The sequence below is a fragment of the Panthera pardus genome, unplaced genomic scaffold (genome assembly GCF_024362965.1).
Source record: "Panthera pardus isolate Hobbes unplaced genomic scaffold, ASM2436296v1 HiC_scaffold_15, whole genome shotgun sequence".
NCBI lineage: Eukaryota > Metazoa > Chordata > Mammalia > Carnivora > Felidae > Panthera > Panthera pardus.
In genome coordinates, this window is record NW_026526710.1 from 1,762,036 (window position 1) to 1,780,223 (window position 18,188).

At 43.1% G+C, this 18,188-nt stretch overlaps 1 protein-coding gene across 10 annotated transcripts in view; it reads right to left on the bottom strand.

Moving 5' to 3' along the window:
- Positions 1–17,985, bottom strand: part of CCDC62 (coiled-coil domain containing 62) — a 42,746-nt gene extending 24,761 nt beyond the window's left edge. For 2 of the 10 annotated variants that reach the window (XM_019467589.2, XM_019467588.2), the window contains exons 1-7: positions 17,765–17,985; positions 15,956–16,214; positions 11,943–12,109; positions 9,831–9,932; positions 7,942–8,113; positions 4,414–4,515; positions 140–228 (exon numbers count right to left, since the gene is read on the bottom strand). In XM_019467589.2, the coding sequence (XP_019323134.1) occupies positions 140–228; positions 4,414–4,515; positions 7,942–8,113; positions 9,831–9,932; positions 11,943–12,109; positions 15,956–16,214; positions 17,765–17,800 (927 nt within the window). In that variant the 5' untranslated portion in view covers positions 17,801–17,985. The other 8 variants (XM_019467596.2, XM_019467593.2, XM_019467592.2 and 5 more) reach the window with 8 other exon arrangements.
- Between the last annotated feature and the right edge of the window lie 203 nt (positions 17,986–18,188).

The window sequence follows — 18,188 nt, forward strand, 5'->3', positions numbered from 1 at the left end:
AAGGTGACATACCTTTAATGTACTTAGGACACTAAAAGCACCATAAGCAAAAATCGGCAGACACACGCTTTTCCTAATTTGATGTTTGTTTATAAACGTGTCCCACCTAACAGTAAGGGCAGGGGAACCGGGGACGTACCTGTCTCAGATTACGTAGTTCTGCGTCTGTACGTTCTTGCTTTGACTTGGCAATGTCAAGTAACTCATCTTTCCTTTTTTCTCTCTGTGCTATTTAACAACAAATGTTATTCAAATATTTCTCATCGGCCGTATCAACACAAACCTCTTCATTTCCAAAAATTTAATGTTCCAGTAACATTTTCCTCCTGTTCCTGAACTTAAAATTTGCAAAATGCATGGCTGGGAAGAGCTTTTTCTGTGATTCTGACTAGATCTTTCACCAAATTTGAGAATTTTCACAGTGTAATTAATGCTGAGTCAAAGAAAAGATCCAGAATTGTATCAACTGTATGATCAAATCACACTGTGCGTTTAGATACACGGACACAAAGATAAAAAGTCTGAGAACAAGTACATTAAATATTAAAATAAGCTTTTTTGGATGGGAGGATTAATAACAATTATTTTTCTCTCTTTTTTCGGGGAGGGGGCATGATACAGTATGTATTACTTTAATTTTTAAAAATTTGTTCACATTACATGACTACCTTATGAATGCATTTTCATTGCAAAAACCCAAACAACATATTACCTTTATCAACAGAATGAATGAATGAATGAATAAATAAATAAGTAAATAAAACAGTTTCAGAACTTGGTAAATTGAGAACCCATAGGAAGAAAAGAATCTGAAGTGCTATACAAAGACTAGTACCAGAAAAAAAAAAAACACAATATTACACTAAAGGAGAAATAAAGTGACTCACACAGAAATCAGAAATCAACAATAAATGCTTCACTTCAGAAAAAATCAGTAACTTTATAAGAAGTTCAAACTCAATGTATAAAATGACCCTGTAACTACATGAATTGAATTCGAAGTAAATCGGAGACAATCTCAATAAAAATTTATAACTTCTATCTATGGTTCTTTCATAAAACACCTTCTGCATGTCATTTTTCTACATTTTCATTTTACATGAAAAAGGACAAAAGTTTCTATCATCACTTTCCATCTGGACATCGCAAAGACCACGTGAGGACACAGGTCCGTGCGTTGCTGCGGACTGTAACTCCACTGGACAGCTGCTCTGGGGGTCAGGGCACCAGCTGCAGGAAGGAGCCAGAGAGGTCTGTGCACAGCCGCCCGGTCTCCCCAGCGTGGCTCATGCTCAGCCCTTCCAACATGGGTCTGCAGCATCATCTCACCTTTGAAAGGTAATCCGCGTGCACAAGATGGAAAACGTGAAGAGAAGTTCAGTGAAAGCCACGTTGCCAGCTTGAAACTATCACGTCTTTTCTACTCCGTTCTGAATTTATTTCTTTGCATTATAGGCGTCGACACCATCGTGAGAGCATATAAATGCAGTGCGCCTGCACTATTTATGCAGAGTTGCATTCAGTTTATGTGAATTCAATTATAAGCACAAAGAAAAAACTAAAAAAGGAATTGCAGCTAGTTTGACTGGAAGTAATGCCCACAGTGGATCTGTGACTCTCTCTGCTGGGCTCAGTTCCGCTTGCCTCTCATTATTAGCAGCACTGTGGCACGCTGGGTGTAATTCCTAGTATTTTGAGATACTCGAGATACTTTGGATACACTACGGCCCCTGACCAAAAGCCATATTTGGAGTTCACGGGTAATTTTAAATATATGTGAACTTTGCCTTAATCTCGGACTTTAGAATAATCTACTAGTGCATAAGAGGCAACTCTACTGTAAATATCGGTGTTCCGCTCGGTCAGATACTTTTCTACATGGCTGGGTTTAGCTGAGAGATCAAAGCGGTGGGACCACTCTTTCTGTGGTCACAGAAAACAAAGAGATGTCGGACTCTGCTGGTAGCTGCCTGAGCAAGCAGCCTAAGAAAGACACCAGAGGGGAAAGGGTCCTGGTAGTCTGCACCCGCCACATCTGGTCAAGGCTCTGCCTTTTACTGACCAGAAGACCTTAGGCAATCAATCACTCAATGCCACGGGGCTTCGTTTACAAGACAGTCAGGACCCCAGAAATATGACCTAGCATCATCGCTTTATTTGCAAACTTCTTATAAGCAGTTATGTACAAAACAAAGAAACACATCATCTATGTGAAGCACTTCATCTTCAACGAGAGAAAAAAAAGTTTTGAACTTAACAGACATCTTAAGAGGTCTTAAGACATCTTCCAGCTTCAAATAAAATGTGTTCATTTTCAGTTACAGCATCTGACAGGATATTATCATATTAAGCCTTTTAAAATTATTTTAGGCTTCCTTCACTTTTATAATTTAAACACACAAAAATTGTTTGAGACAGCGGTATGACTAGAAAAGGTGTTTAAGAGGGGAAACTGGGTGGCTCAGTCAGTTGAGCGTCTGACTCTTGATTTCGGCTCAGGTCATGATCTCACAGTTCGTGAGTTCCGGCCCCGCATCAGGCTCTGCGCCAGTGACATGGAGCCCGCTTGGGATTCTCTGTCTCCCTCTCTCTCTGCCCCTCCCCTGCTTGTGTTCTCTCTCATTCTCTCTCTCTCTCTCAAAAATAAATAAATAAACATAAAAAAAAAAAAGAAAAGAAAGAAAAGGTATTTAAGAGATAAGCTTAGGAGGGGTGCCTGGGTGGCTCTGTTGGTTAAGTGTCTGACTCTTGATTTGGGCTCAGATCATGATCTCACGGTTCATGAGATCAAGCTCCATATCAGGCTTTGCACTGACAGCATGGAGCCTGCTTGGGATTCTCTCTCTCCTCCTCTCTCTGCCCCTCCCCCACTCATGTCCTCCCTCCCCCCCCCCGTACAAAATAAACATTTAAAAATAAATCGACATAAAAAAATAATAAAATTATTCACAAAATGGATTTATTATAGTATTATCTAACAAATTCCATAATCCGTAATCCATCCTAGTAATACACAATAGGATGTAGGAGTAAAAATTGCCAAATCAAAACAAAGGGAGACGGTTAAAATATACTGCAAACATCTTCCTTCCTCTGACCTCCCACAGCATTGTGTTCACATCTGTATAGTACTAGATTTTCTGTGGGCCTATGAGCTTCATAGCAACTAGCAGAGTGCCTGGCACACAAGAGCTGACCCAAAGATTGTTTGAATTCAACTGTAAAGCTATATATATACATATATGACTTTAGGATACATGTATATCTCATTTACACATACGTTTTTAATAGATGACTTTGAGACAGCAATCCTAGAAATAACGAAAACAGTGACCTCTACTGGTAGAAAACTGCATTTTCCCCAATCTTTAATCACATGACCTTAAAATTAAGAATTTTCATTTTATGTGAAAAAATGTTAATAATGCATTTTGCCCTTTAAGAAATTTATTCTCCTAGAAGGAAGGGCATTAAGGGTGTGTATAAATAAGCCCCAAATATGTCAATTTAATTAATTCTGTTTGAAACGTCACCTCCAATCCTATGATTTTCCTCATACAAACTACCAGAATGAAAGCCTAGTAAAATTCGGCTGGCAAGGACAGAGAGGAGATCTACACGTCAGTGGTTCTCAGCTGGAAGTGGAGAGGCAGAGGTCGGAACTAGTGCACACTAGTGGGGTATATGCAGCGGGCAGTGTGGGAGAATGTGGTGGAGGGGGGGTGGAAGGCAATATTTATATCTATCTTCAGGGGGCCTAAGTTAAACTAGGGATAAATTTGCTTTTTTTTTTTTTTAAGTTTCCTTATTCAGGGGGCGTCTGGGTGGTTCAGTCGGCTGGGTGTCTGACTCTTGATTTCAGCTCAGGTCATGATCTCCTGGTTCATGGGTTTGAGCCTGTACACTGGGCTCTGTGCTGGCAGCAAGGAGCTTGTTTGAGATTCTCTCTCCCTCTGTGCCCTTCCCCCCACTCAAAAATAAACATTTCGAAAAAATAAAATAAAACTTATTTATTTATTTTTGGGAGAGAGAGAGAGAGCGAAAGAGAGCAGGGGAGGGGCAGAGAAGGAGAGAGAGAGAATCCCAAGCAGGCTCCACACTGTCAGCCCAGAGCCCGACCTGAGACTCGAACTCATGAACCGTGAGATCATGACTTGAGCCAAAACCAACTCTGACGCTTAACTGAATCATGCAGGCACCCGCCCTTTTTTTTTTTTTTTTTTTTTTTTTAACGACTTTAATATTCCCTGCCTGGTCCCTCCCTGTCCCTTAAAGGCTGTTAAAAAAACCAAAAACCAAAAACTACTATTTTGAGAGAGGTGTAATTCCTTCAGTCTGTCGTGGTCGTACCACAGAAAGTTTAGGTTACAAATATATAACTATTCAATCGCTTAAATTAATTTCTATTTTTACCAGTAAAAACCAATTCATCATGCAGGCAACTTTTCTCTTGCTTGAGGCGAATGATCTCTTCTCGTTGTTCGTTATTTTCTGTTGTCTTTTCGTTTAGGTCCTCTTCACAAATAGAAGAAAACAGAAGTCCTCAAATAAATACTAGTTCCTAGAAGACTATATACACTGAATACCTCATGCCCTCGACACCCTTTCCAATCAATGTGAAATCCTGTTGGAGCTACAACCGCATCCCTGGCAGTGACCCTTGTCAGCCTTCCGTATCCCTGACCGGCCTCTCTTTTACAGCCTAGAGTCCAAAGAACAATCAGGGTAATCTTATTCTTTTTTTTTTTTTTTTTTTTTAATTAAGTAAACTCTACCCCCAATGTGGGGCTCAAACTCACGACCCCAAGATCAAGAATCACATGCTCTCCTGACTGAGCCAGCCGGGACCCGCAGGGTAATCTTTTAAAAGTAAAACTCTGTTCATGTCACTTCTCCGCTAAAAGCTCTACCACACTTAGGATGAAATCTAAACTCACTACCCTGAGCCTTGCATGGCCCTGACTGTCACTCTCCCCATTCTTTGTTCTGTTCCTTGAACGTGTCCCAACCTCAAAACCCAGCCTAGGGCTTTTGTATTTGCTGTTCCTTCTGCCTGGAAGGCTCTGGGCCCAGATCCTCACATGGCTACTTTTCTCGCCATCCAAGCTTCTGCTCAAATGTTCTCCTCAAAGCCGCCTTCCCAGTCCACCCGGACCGAGTTCGTTGCCCTCACTCTCTAGTCCACTGTCCGTTACCCTGTCATCCTTTAAAGAGATGACAGAGTCTGTCCCTGCTGTCAAGGGGCTTACAGTGTGATTATGGTTTTAGCTGAAGCTACAAATGGAGACAAAGCCTACGATTTGGCACAAGTCAAGGCATCATAAGAACAAGATTTTAGAAGGCTGAGTCTTTTAAATTAAATCGACCACAATAAACTTTCACAATTTCAGCAGCGACTCACTGGCTCAGGGGTGCAGGAGAACTGAAAATACCGACTCCGTCTGGTTCATGTCTGTGCAATGACCTCCCTCGGGCCTGTGTGCTCCAGGCCCCTTGGAGGTTACTGCATGCCCTAAATGGAATTCAGAAAGGCTTATTCTGATCTTCCCTCTGGCGCACAGATGGCACCACTTTAGATAACTACCCTTGACCTCATCACAATGCCCCTCGCTCCATAAAAGCTATGGATTAAAGTCTGGACTTCGTGGAGAGTAGCTTATGTAGCACCAGGATCATGGGCCACCCGATCCCCCTGTCACTAAGTGACCCTGAATAAAACTCCATGTGAATGGTATGGAATGGCTTGCTTCATTTTTCAGTCTCAAAGTGCATTCTCAGTCTGGAAGATACTTTACTTTCCTCTACCTTCTAACAACAAGGCACTCCACTAAGGACAGAGGTCAGAGTAACTTCCACCAAAATACAGCTTTGTTATTCTAAGGTTGCTTGTTCCATGGTGAGAGCCTATGCTCATGTGGAGCTCAATGACCATTTACTCTGCCCCAGGGTGGGGAATGGCCAGAGAAAAGTGGGCCTACCGGGGCGCCTGGGTGGCTCAGTCAGTTGAGCATCCGACTTCAGCTCAGGTCATGATCTCACAGTTGGTGAGTTCAAGCCCCATATGGGGCTGGCTGCTGTCAGCACAGAACCTGCTTCAGATCCTCTGTCCCCCTCTCCACCCCTCCCCCACGTGCACTCTCTCAAAAATAAATGAAACATTAAAAAGGAAAGAAAGAGGGGCGCCTGGGTGGCTCAGTCAGTTAAGCGGCCGACTTCGGCTCAGGTCATGATCTCACAGTCTGTGAGTTCGAGCCCCGCGTCGGGCTCTGTGCTGACAGCTCGGAGCCTGGAGCCTGCTTCGGGTTCTGGGTCTCCCTCTCTCTGACCCTCACCCCGTTCATGCTCTGTTTCTCTCTGTCTCAAAAATAAATAAACGTTAAAAAAAAAAATTAAAAAAAAAAAAAAGGAAAGAAAGAAAGAAAGAAAGAAAGAAAGAAAGGGAAAGAAAAGCGGGCCTACCTCCATGCTCTCTGTAGAAAAAGGTAAGCTTTTACTCCATCACCTATATCCACACTCACGTAAATAGGACTAACCTATTTGGTACACCTAGCCTCCATTTCGCTATAAAGCTTCAAGTAATATTACTCAGAAGGAAATGAATGAGTTACTCCGAGAACAAAAATAGAAAATGAGAACACAACAGGAATTTTCAAAAATAAAACATGCGCCAAAAAGCCGCTCTGGCAGGTGTGTTGTTGTGGCAATTCCTCAGCCCCGCCCTGCGCTCCTCCCGGGGAGGGACAGATCTTTCTCCACTGCTGGACTTTGGGTTTAGCCACATGATGCTTTGGCCAACAGAGTGAGGGTATGTCGGGTCCTCATGTGTCTCTGCTCCTCCCTTCCTTCCTTCCTTCCTTCCTTCCTTCCTTCCTTCCTTCCTTTCCTTCCTTCCTCCCTCCCTCCCTCCCTCCCTCCCTCTCTCTCTTTCTTTCTTTACTTACTTACTTATAAAGTAAGCTCTATGCCCAACGTGGGGCTTGAACTCATGACCCCGAGATCAAGAGCCACATGCTCTCCTGACTGAGCCAGCCAGTTGTCCCTGGGTGGGGAAAAGTGCCCAGGCCAGCCTACCAACAAGGAGAAGTGAGACTCATAAAGCCCCCAGAGGAGCAGCTCGGCTGGGCCCAAGCAACATAAGCCAATTCCCATCAGGCTGATACATGAACTTATCACATGCTTACGGTTGCACGCCACTGAGATATAGTCACTGGTTGTTACAAAGCATAAATTAACAAGAGCTAAGTGGTCCAGCAAAGGCAAGAGTATTTTGAAAATATAATGCATTATGCACTTTCCCCCAAGTCTGTTATTTATTTTGTAACACAAAAACTGTAGCATAGGGGCGCCTGGGTGGCTCAGTCGGTTAAGCGTCCGACTTCGGCTCAGGTCATGATCTCTCGGTTTGTGAGTTCAAGCCCCGCGTCGGGTTCTGTGCTGACAGCTCAGAGCCTGGAGCCTGTTTCAGATTCTGTGTCTCCCTCTCTCTCTGCCCCTCCCCTGCTCATGCTCTGTCTCTCTCTGTCTCTTAATAATAAATAAATGTTTAAAAAAAAAAAAACAATTGGGGCGCCTGGGTGGCTCGGTCGGTTAAGTGTCCGACTTCGGCTCGGGTCATGATCTCACGGTCTGTGAGTTGGAGCCCCGCGTCGGGCTCTGTGCTGACAGCTCGGAGCCTGGAGCCTGTTTCGGATTCTGTGTCTCCCTCTCTCTCTGCCCCTCCCCTGCTCATGCTCTGTCTCTCTCTGTCTCTTAATAATAAATAAATGTTTAAACAAACAAACAAACAAACAAAAAAACCTGTAGCATAATTGTATACAAGTGCAACGAACATTTCATGGTAGGACCTAAGGCCAGACCGACCCTCAATCACAAGATGAAGTGAACCCACATGAAGAAATATGTGCCCGAGGTAAAATGCTTGAGTTGATGTCTCCTCCTTACCTTTTAGTTTGCTGACTTCAATTTTAAGTGCCTTCAATTTCTGCTTGTAATCTTGTTTCTCCTTCACAACACAAGTCTCCACCATCTTAGCGTCACGCAAGGCATGCTCTAACAGTTTAAATTTTCCTGAGCAGTCTGCAATGTGACTGACGGCCTCGATGATATCTTTGTCCTAAAAACCAAATGTGAACACTGTTCTGTAAGATTTTTTAAGTTCCAACTAATCAGGATGAGACCTCGCTATGAGCCAGGTTCCATTCTAGGCACTTCGCTGCTAACTCACGTAATCTCCACAGGGGCTCTCTGAGGTAGGTACTACCTTTATCGGCAGGTGACAGGTGACAGACGAGCCAACAGTAAAAAGTCCAAGGTTACGCAACTAGTCAGAGATGGAGCTCCAATTCGCACCTAGTTAGCTGCCCCGGCAACCATGCACCAACCACCACGGCTTGTGGTCTCAGGAAGTTTATAACCACCGTGTGATCGTGCAGTAGGAGAGCTGTTGGCCGCTGGAATGGGCCTTACTCTCTGCACTACAGATAAATCCCATGGGCCTCTCTCTTCCCTTCTTTTCAGCTTGTTAAAATGGCAGACTCCAGGGGCGCCTGGGCGGCTCAGCTGGTTACGCGTCCGACTTCAGCTCAGGTCATGATTGTGAGTCCGAGCCCTGTGTCAGGCTCTGTGCTGACAGCTTGGAGCCTGGCGCCTGCTTCAGATTCTGTGTCTCCCTCTCTCTCTCTCTGCCCCTCCCCTGCTTGCACTCTCTTTCTTTCTCTCTCTCTCAAAAATGAATAAACATTTTTTAAAAATTTAGAAAAATTTGGAAAATTTTAGAAAAAAATTTGAGAGAGACAGAGCATGATCAGGGGAGGGGCAGAGAGAATCCCAAGCAGGCTCAGCACTGTCAGCACAGAGCCCAATGTGGGGCTTGAACTCGTGAACTCCGAGACTGTCACCTAAGCCGAAGTCGGACACTTAACCAACTGAGCCACCCAGGCGGCCCTGTTAAGAAAGCTTGCCCATGACCACTTTAAAACAGTAAACTGCTGGGGGAAATCACACATGAATTACCAGGACCGTCCCATTATACCTAAATCACTCTCTTATTCTCCAGCTGCCAAACGTATGTGACAGCAGAAGAGACTGCCGATCACTGATCATGGCATGTTAGTGGCTCTATCAACTACTTGATTGCTAATAGTTTTTCTCTCCATTAAAAAAAACTTAACAAGCAATCTAACTGGCAATGACTTTATGAGACATAACATTGGATACCTCAGAAGAAAACAAGTTAATCCAGACATGCTAAACCATGGAACAAGCCTTGGAGACAGAGACCAAAAGTGGAGTCCTGCCTCCTCTCTCAAGGCCTTAGGGGCATCATTGTTGTTGTTGTTGTTTTTATTTATTTTTGAGAGAGTGCAAACGGGGGAAGGGCAGAGAGAGGGGGACAGAGGATCAGAAGCGGGCTCTGTGCTTGAGGCTGACTGCAGCGAGCCAACGTGGGGCTCGAACTCACAAACCGTCAGACCTGAGCCAAAATCGGACACTCAACCGACTGAGCCATCCAGGTGCCTCTTTAGAGACACCATTTTAAACTTGTTTCCCTCTTTTCTGAGAATTTTATTTTTTTTAATATTTTTTTATGTATAAGTAATCTCTACACACAACCTGAGGCTTGAACCTACAACCTGGAGATCAAGAGTTGTACGCTCCACTGACTAAGCCAGCCAGATGCCCCTAAAATGAGAATTTTAAAAGACAGAGCAACATTGGTAGGTAGCTCTACCATCCGATTTGCAATAGGACTTAAGTAAGATAAGGTACGTGACGACACTTTATCAAGTTCAAAGTGATCTGGCAGATGGAGGTATTATTATTTCAATTACCTTTAGCTTTATCATTGTAGTGAGAGCCTGTTCTCGAGCTTGTAATTGTCCTACCTGAGCAGAAAGTTCCACTAATGTGTTGCTGAGATTTTCATTTCTAGCCTACAAGAAAACAACACATAAAATACTAATTGAATCATTTAAAAGCTTTCATTACTATCATTAGCCGCAATCTGTGCTCAGTGTTCCGTTTTTTCTGTACCTTTTATTTAGTAACAAAGTAGGCCAAGTCAATCAAAAAGGAATACAAATATCTCTGTCCATTACCTCTAGCGTCCTCCCAATACTTACGTTTGCCCTACTGAATCATACTGGTTATGCTTATAAATGTCTATTTCCCAACCTCTTCCATGTATAATTCTAGGTTGGCAGAAAAGAAAATAAACAAATGAAAACCAGATTGGTAAAGAGATTCCCTTCGCTGAAGTCAAGTAGCATTAGTGAACTTCTGTGCATTTGTATTTCTTACTCTATGTTGAAAAAACTTCACTTCATATTGGGGTATTCCCACTTATCAGGGTTTTTTTTTTCCCCCTTAACCACAGAACTGAACCACAGAACTACATGATATATTTGGAAATACAAACTATATGATGTATTTGGTTGGGAAAAAAAAGAATAATGAGGCTTTTTAAACAGTATCTTCGTGAAGGAAACTTAAATGCATGTTACTAAGTGAAAGAAGCCAATCTGAAAAAGCTACGTATTATATTCCAACTCTACGACATTCTGGAAAAGACACAACTACGGAGAGAGTAAAAAAGGTCAGCAGTTGCCAGGGGTTAGCGGAGACAGGAATGGAGCACAGGCTTTTTAGGGCAGTGAAACTATTCTGTACAATACTACGGTGGCGGGTACGTGTCATTACACATCTGTCAAAACCCACAGCATATACACCACCACGAGTGAACCCTAATGTAAACTGTGGACTTTGGGGGATAACGATGTGTCAGTGTAGATTCACTGAGTATAACCCAGGTACTACTGTGGTGCAGAATGTCCACAGCTGGGGAGACTGTGTTTGGTGGTGGAAACAGGGGGCATGGGAGAAATTTGTGTACCTTCCACTTGGTTTTGATTTTAACATGAAATTGCTCTAAAAAATAAAGTTTATTAATTAAAAAAAAAGTCTTGATGCCACAAACTACATTGCATCCCTCCCAAAACACGCATGTTGAAGTCCTAACCTCCAATATGATGTTATCTGGAGATGCTCCTTTGAGAGATAATCAGGTAGAAAAGAGGTCATGAGAGTGGGGCCCTCACAATGGGATTAGTATCCTTATAAGAAAAGACACCAGAGATCTTGCTCATTCCCTCTCTCATGTATTTCCTTTTTTTTTTTTTTTTTAAAGTAAGCTCTATGCCCAATGTGGGGCTTGAACTCATGACCCTGAGATCAAGATTTGCATGCTTCACTAACTGAGCCAGTCAGGCACCCCTACATTTCCATTTTTTCATGCAACATATCACTGGATTCTAGAATAGTTTTTACTTATCTTCTACCTAGAAACCATAGAATAATCTGAAAAAATAAAAAAGGCATGATTATTATGAAACAAAAATATGGTGCTCTCTCCATGCCTCTCATAAAACAGGAGTTCAAAAAGTATCTTGATGACCAGAGCTGAAAACTGGAAAATCAGTCTTACCGATTTTATTCCCAATGGGCCACTAACATGACATATTGTTTATGTTTATCATTGTTTATCATATCATTTTTATGTTTATCATGATAAAACATGTTTATCATTGTTTATCATATAAGGCATGAGAAAGCCTAGTTGGAAGCCACCAAAACTTCCAACCAAAACTTACTCATCTCAGACTCTGAGAAAGGCTTCTAAAATAACCCGTTACTGATGAAATGACAGATGCTCCTAGACCCAATGGCCTGAAAGCAAAAGTGGTCATGAAGCTCATCTCCAAGACGGCACAGCTCTGTGCAGCCAACCAAAGCCACACAGTGGACACAAAACCATGGCAGTGGAGGGAAGGACAGATTTCATACACAGACATGCATTTTCATGGGAGCATTTAAATCCAATTTCTCAGGAACTGAAACACAAACAGAATTTGGGCAAGTGAAACTCATCACAAAATAAAACCAACCTCAAGGTCTTCAGAAAGGAGAGAGGAATGGGTTGCCTTTTGAGCCATTTCCTGAAGCTGTAGTTGAGTCTTCTGAAGAGCCGCCTGGTATTCAGTTTGATTAGATTCGAGGGTTTTTACCTTCTTCGTGAGTGACCGGATTATTTCAGTTCTTTTGTGTAGTTCACCTGAGGGAAATTTCATCAATAACTAACTTGTGACCAGAACTGAAGCTTAAAATGCATCATATTCAAACACAAAATTAAAAAGGTAAGTGTGCTATGGGGTGCGTAAGTGGCTCGGTTGGTTAAGCATCGGACTCTTGGTCTTGGCGCAGGTCATAATCTTTTGGTGGGTGAGATCGAGCCCCACACTGGGCTCTGTGCTGACAGTGCAGAGCCTACTTGGGATTCTCTCTCTCTCTCTGCCCCCCCCCACCCCCCGCTTGCACACTCTCTCTCTCAAAATAAATAAACTTAAAAAAAAAAAAATAGGCGTGCCTGGATGGTTCAGTCGGTTGTGTCCAACTTCGGCCCAGGTCATCATCTCACGGTTTGTGGGTTCAAGCCCGTCAGGCTCTGTGCTGACAGCTCAGAGGCTGGAGCCTGTTTCAGATTCTGTGTCTCCCTCTCTCTCTGCCCCTCCCCTGTTCGGACCCTGTCTCTCTCTCTCTCAAAAATAAATAAACTTTAAAAAATTTTAAATAAAAATAAAAGGTAAGCGTGCTAAAGAATTTTTTAAAGGATAACTCTTTTTAAAGAGTTTATTATGGGGGCGCCTGGGTGGCTCAGTCGGTTAAGTGTCCAACTTCGGCTCAGTTCATGACATCATGGTCTGTGGGTTTGAGCCCCATGTCGGGCCCCGTGCTAACAGCTCAGGGCCTGGAGCCTGTTTTGGATTTTGTGTCCCTCTCTCTCTCTGCACCTCCCCTGCTTGCACTGTCTCTCTCTCTCTCTCTTAAAAAATAAACATTAAAAATTTTTTTTAAAAATAAAAATAAAAAGTTTATTATGAAACACACGATACCATATTCTAGTCAAGAAATAGAACACTGTCGGCAACCCAGAAGCCCCCTGGATATCACTCCCTAAGCACAATCTCTCCAGTTTCCACTTTCCTAAACATTATCCTTAACTTAATCATTTCTTTGCTTTTTAATTATAGTTTTACCACCTATGACCACATCCCTAAAAACATGGTTTGATTTGAACCATATATAATTAGAATTATACTCTGAGTTCTTGTTTGTTTTTTTTTTTCACTTCAGATTATGATCCTAAGATCTATCCACATTGTTGTGGTTAAGTGGTGTTTGGGCACTGTTGTTGCTACATAATATCCCATTATATGATTATGCCAAAATTTATTTACCCATTCTATTGGTGGTCACTTGGCTTGCTTCCACTTTGCAGCTGACTATGAACAAGGTTGTTCTGAATATCCTTATACATGTATCTTGGTGCATTTTTGCACGAATTTCTCTGGAGCCATCCTAGTACTCAAATGGGGTCCCTGAGCCACCAGCACTGACATCACCTGGGAATTTGTTAGAAATGCAGACTCTTAGGTGCCAGACCTATTGTATCAGAATCTACATTTTAACAAGATCTTTAGGGAATTCATGTGTCCTCCGAACTGTGGGTATAGTCCTAGAAGTGGAAATGCGGGGGCCATGAGCCATGTTTATCTTCAACTTTACCAGATACTGTTAAATGATTTTCCAAAGTAGTTGCACCGACACTCCCACCTCCAGTGAAGGAGTCTTCCCTTGGCTCCACACCTTTACCAACACCTGATAACTACTACCAGTCTGAGAAATGTAAAGGGTGTCTATCTCATTACAGTTTTTTTTTTTTTTTAACGTTTTTTTAAAATTTATTTTTGGGACAGAGAGAGACAGAGCATGAACGGGGGAGGGGCAGAGAGAGAGGGAGACACAGAATCAGAAGCAGGCTCCAGGCTCTGAGCCATCAGCCCAGAGCCCGACGCGGGGCTCGAACTCACGGGCCGTGAGATCGTGACCTGAGCTGAAGTCGGACGCTCAACCGACTGAGCCACCCAGGCGCCCCTCTCATTACAGTTTTAATTTGCATTTCCCTAATTAGTAATGAGAATGATTGTCTTTTTTACATATTTACTGGCCAGTTTTCCATGAAATGCCAATGAACATTTCTTATTTTAAAATCAGATACTGATGGCTACTTGTTATCTTCATTCTTTAACATACTTGTTTAAGATATATTACATCTAATGAAACACTGTTTACGTGTATACATGTGTGCACGGGTATAGTCAGAGTAAAATCAAATGGGCATCAAAGAAATGGAAAATTACTCATATTTAGATGGTCATGTCTACAGAATCCTTTGTGTAAGGGAAGTAAAAAAGGAGGTGCTATATGGTTATCTTTCTATTAAGGAGATCTAGTGTTTTCCTTTCTAATACTGTCCAACATTAACGTAGTGTCACTAGAACATTCAGACTTTAGGGCAGCACGAAAGGATGACAGAATTAAAATATGGTACAAAAGAACATTTTTTCCAAGCCGTTTCTGAGACTGCTATATTTTTAAAAAGATGACTGGGGGGCGCCTGGGTGGCTCGTTCAGTTCAGCGTCTGACTTTGGCTCAGGTCATGATCTGAGTTCATGGGTTCAGCCCCGCATCAGGCTCTGTGCTGACAGCCCGGAGCCTGGAGCCTGCTTCAGATTCTGCGTCTCCCTCTCTCTCTGCCCCTCCTCCGCTCGTGCTCTGTCTCTCTCTCTTAAAAATAAACATTAAAAAATAAAATAAAGTCTAAAAAAATAAAAATAAATTTAAAAAGATGACTGTCTTACGTACTTCAGATTAAGTTCAATACCAAAAGTTTATAAAATCTTTGAGTTAGTTCAAAAGAAATGGCTAGTCTGATAGAATCTTTATTCATATTCTAGCTCAAAACTAATTTCCCTCAGATTCACTCTTGACACTGCAGCTTAAAAATTGGAACTCTGGGGTACCTGGGTGGCTCAGTCAGTTGAGCGTCTGACCTTGGCTCAGTTCACGATCTCATTCCTTATGAGCTGGAGCCCCACATCATGCTCTGTGCTGACAGCTCACAGCTCAGAACCCTGGAGTCTGCTTTGGATTCTGTCTCTGTCTCTCTGCCCGTCCCCTGCTCGTGCTCTCTGTGTATCTCTCAAATATAAATAAACATTAAAAAATTTAAAAAAAAATTGGAACTCTAACCTGCTTCGGATTCTGTGTCTCCCTCTCTCTCTGCCCCTTCCCTGCTCACCTGGTCTCTCTCTCTCGCCCTCAAAAATAAACATTAAAAAAATGTTGTTGTTTTTTTTAATTGGAGCTCTATCCAGGGGCACCTGAGTGGCTGAGTCGGTTAAGTATCTGACTCCTGATTTCGGCTCAGGTCATGATCTCACCATTTGTGAGTTCGAGCCCCGTATCAGGCAGACAGTACAGGGCCTGCTTGGGATTCTCTCACCCTCTCTCTCTCCCTCCCTGTGCCCCTCCCCTGCTCATGCTCTCTCTCTCTCAAAATAAATAAACCTTAAAAAAAAAAATTGGAGCTCTATCCATCATCCTTTCTACATTTAAGTTGTCTGTCCTACTTTAATTCACATTGTGTTTGTTCGATCGTGAGTGTTCATAAAGGCCTCCTATCTTCAAGTAAACTGAACTCCAGGACAGCAGGTATTGTGTTGAGATATTCCTTCTCTTATCTTTCCCATGAACCCACCCTCCACTCCTTTTTTGTTGTTTTTTTTTTTCATTTTTTTTTAAATGTTTATTTATTATTGACATACAGAGAGACACAGAGCGTGAGCAGGGAGGGGCAGAGAGAGAGGGAGACACAATCCAAAGCAGGCTCCAGGCTCCGAGCTGTCAGCACAGAGCCCGACGCGGGGCTCAAACTCACCAACTGTGAGAGCATGACCTGAGCCCAAGTCGGTTGCCCAACCAACTGAGCCACCCAGGTGTCCCCCTCCACTCCTTTTTTGAAATGTATTTAACATTTAAATAGCGGTTGTGTCTAACCCATGAGTCCTTTTAATATGCTGGCATACAGAAGTGTGGAAGAGATACTGCTAATGTATTTCTGACCCTCTAATTTGCTGCAACGTTCTTCCAAAGTCAACACTTTCTGCCGATCCTCTTCCCATGAAAGAAGTTGTCTCTGATGTACTGCAACCATATCATTGAGCTCTTTATCTCGATCTTTTAATTCTCCAATGAGCAGCTGCAGCTCTTTCCGCTGTTTCTCGATAGTGGAAATCTCAACTTCCGACCCGATGTTCTAAACACAGAAAGTAGTTTTATATAAAAAAAAAAACAAAAAAACTAATCAATAAATAAATCAGCCAAAGCATCTTTTCCAAATAACTGTATCTTCTTTTGCTGCCAATTCAAGGCAGTTAAATTATTTTTTATGCACTGGTTATTATATGGCATCAACGTTACATATATTTAAATAAGTTCATGCTACTGTGCATGAACTCTATAATTGTGTCATACCACCACACACACTGCTCTTAAAAAGTGGGACCATTTGTCCCACCTTCATTAGCTAATCTCAAATAAACTCATTTCGGTATTTTTGTGTCTTTGCTGTCAACCTATTCCTTGTATCAATTAACAGTATTATCCCACACTTTGGCCCAACAATTCGGGGCCAATCAAGTAAAGCAAACCGGAAATATTAGTGTTTAAATGAAAATAATTCTCATAACATCTAGCACATATACTCCATCTACCAAGAACAATTTAATGTGGTGATTGGGCCAAAATCAACACGTCTGTTTATAAACACATTTTGTAAGGGAAAAATTTCAAACGCATATGGTAACAAGGGAACTGTACGATAAACTCCCTCATGCTCAGTGCCTAAGCCTTGGTTTCCTGAGGAACCTGTAAAATGGTAATAACAACAGTTAAACTTCTGAGAGTTGTGTGTATTAAGGAAGATAAACTGCAAAGCACTCCACATTACTTGGCACATGGTAGGCATTCAGCAAACATTAGCTTTCTTATTTTTTTTCCAAGGAAAAATTTTAGATACCAACTTCAACATGGGAAAGGGAAGTGTAGCTTTTCCAAACATTACCTATTATTAAGATGGTAAACCACATTTTTGAAATATGGTACTGCCCCCTACCTATGAACTAAAAGTGTTACTTTAAAAGATCACCAGAGGCCCACGTGTGCCATCACTGCTTTCTGAAAAATAAGATTCATAAATAAATAAAGACGAACGAGTTCTAGTTACTTACTAGTAACTAAACACAGAAAACGGAATTTGGATCAAGCGATTCCAAATCACAAGATCTGAATTCCGGTCGTCGGTAACCATCCATTAATTCATTAATCCGTTCAACAAATATTTACTGAACGTCACGTGGCTGAGCGCGCCGGCAAGGTGCACAAATTCTGGTGTAGGAAAATAGGCAATACGCCAAGCATGCAAAAAAGCTCATTTCATCGTACCTATGAATGCAAAGCTCACTTTTCATCGTACACTCATAAATGCAAAGCTCGCTTTCAACACTTCTAAGGAAATTAAGGACAGGAAGCGAGGTGGCCTAGGGCAGCTCTCCAAACAACCAGCTGTCGTTAAAAAGTGAGCACCTACTGCTCCGCGCCTGGGCTCCAGATCGCTTTTACGAAGGAAAGGAAACAGATGCGACACTCCGTTTCTCTTCGTACTGTGTACCGTTTCACATTTTAAGCAGAAACCGTTCCTTAAAAACCACCCAAGCTGGGCCGGAGTGCTCCCCGTCCCCTGAGGTTCGCTGTCCACTCGCGGCTGCACGCAGCGGCGGAAACGGTGAGCCCGCGGCGGCCGCTCACCTGACGCCCGGCGAATAAGGTCGCCGAAGGGTTCATGGGTGTTTCCTCCGCCCCCGGAGAAAGTCGGGGAGCGCAGCGTCACCTGAGAAAGGCCATAGGCACGCCTGCCCGGAGCGGGGGCGAGCCCCGAACCCCGGAGCCCCGCGCCCACGGCCGGCCCAAGCGAGCACCCAAACCGCCCGCCCAGGGGAACGCGCCCACCGACCCCGCCTACGGCGTCGCCTAAGGGCCACCCCGGCTCTCGCGAGACCTCGGCGGCTGTGCTCCCGCTCTCGAGCCTCCCGGGGGGCTCCGGGCCCTGGGAAGTTTTATCCGCGAACGTCAGGCCCACTACCCACGGTTCGCAGACAACCGGTTCTTTACGATTACCCAGCGAACGGGGAAGCAAATTAAAGGCTGCTTGTGCCCCCGTCACCCGTCTTTG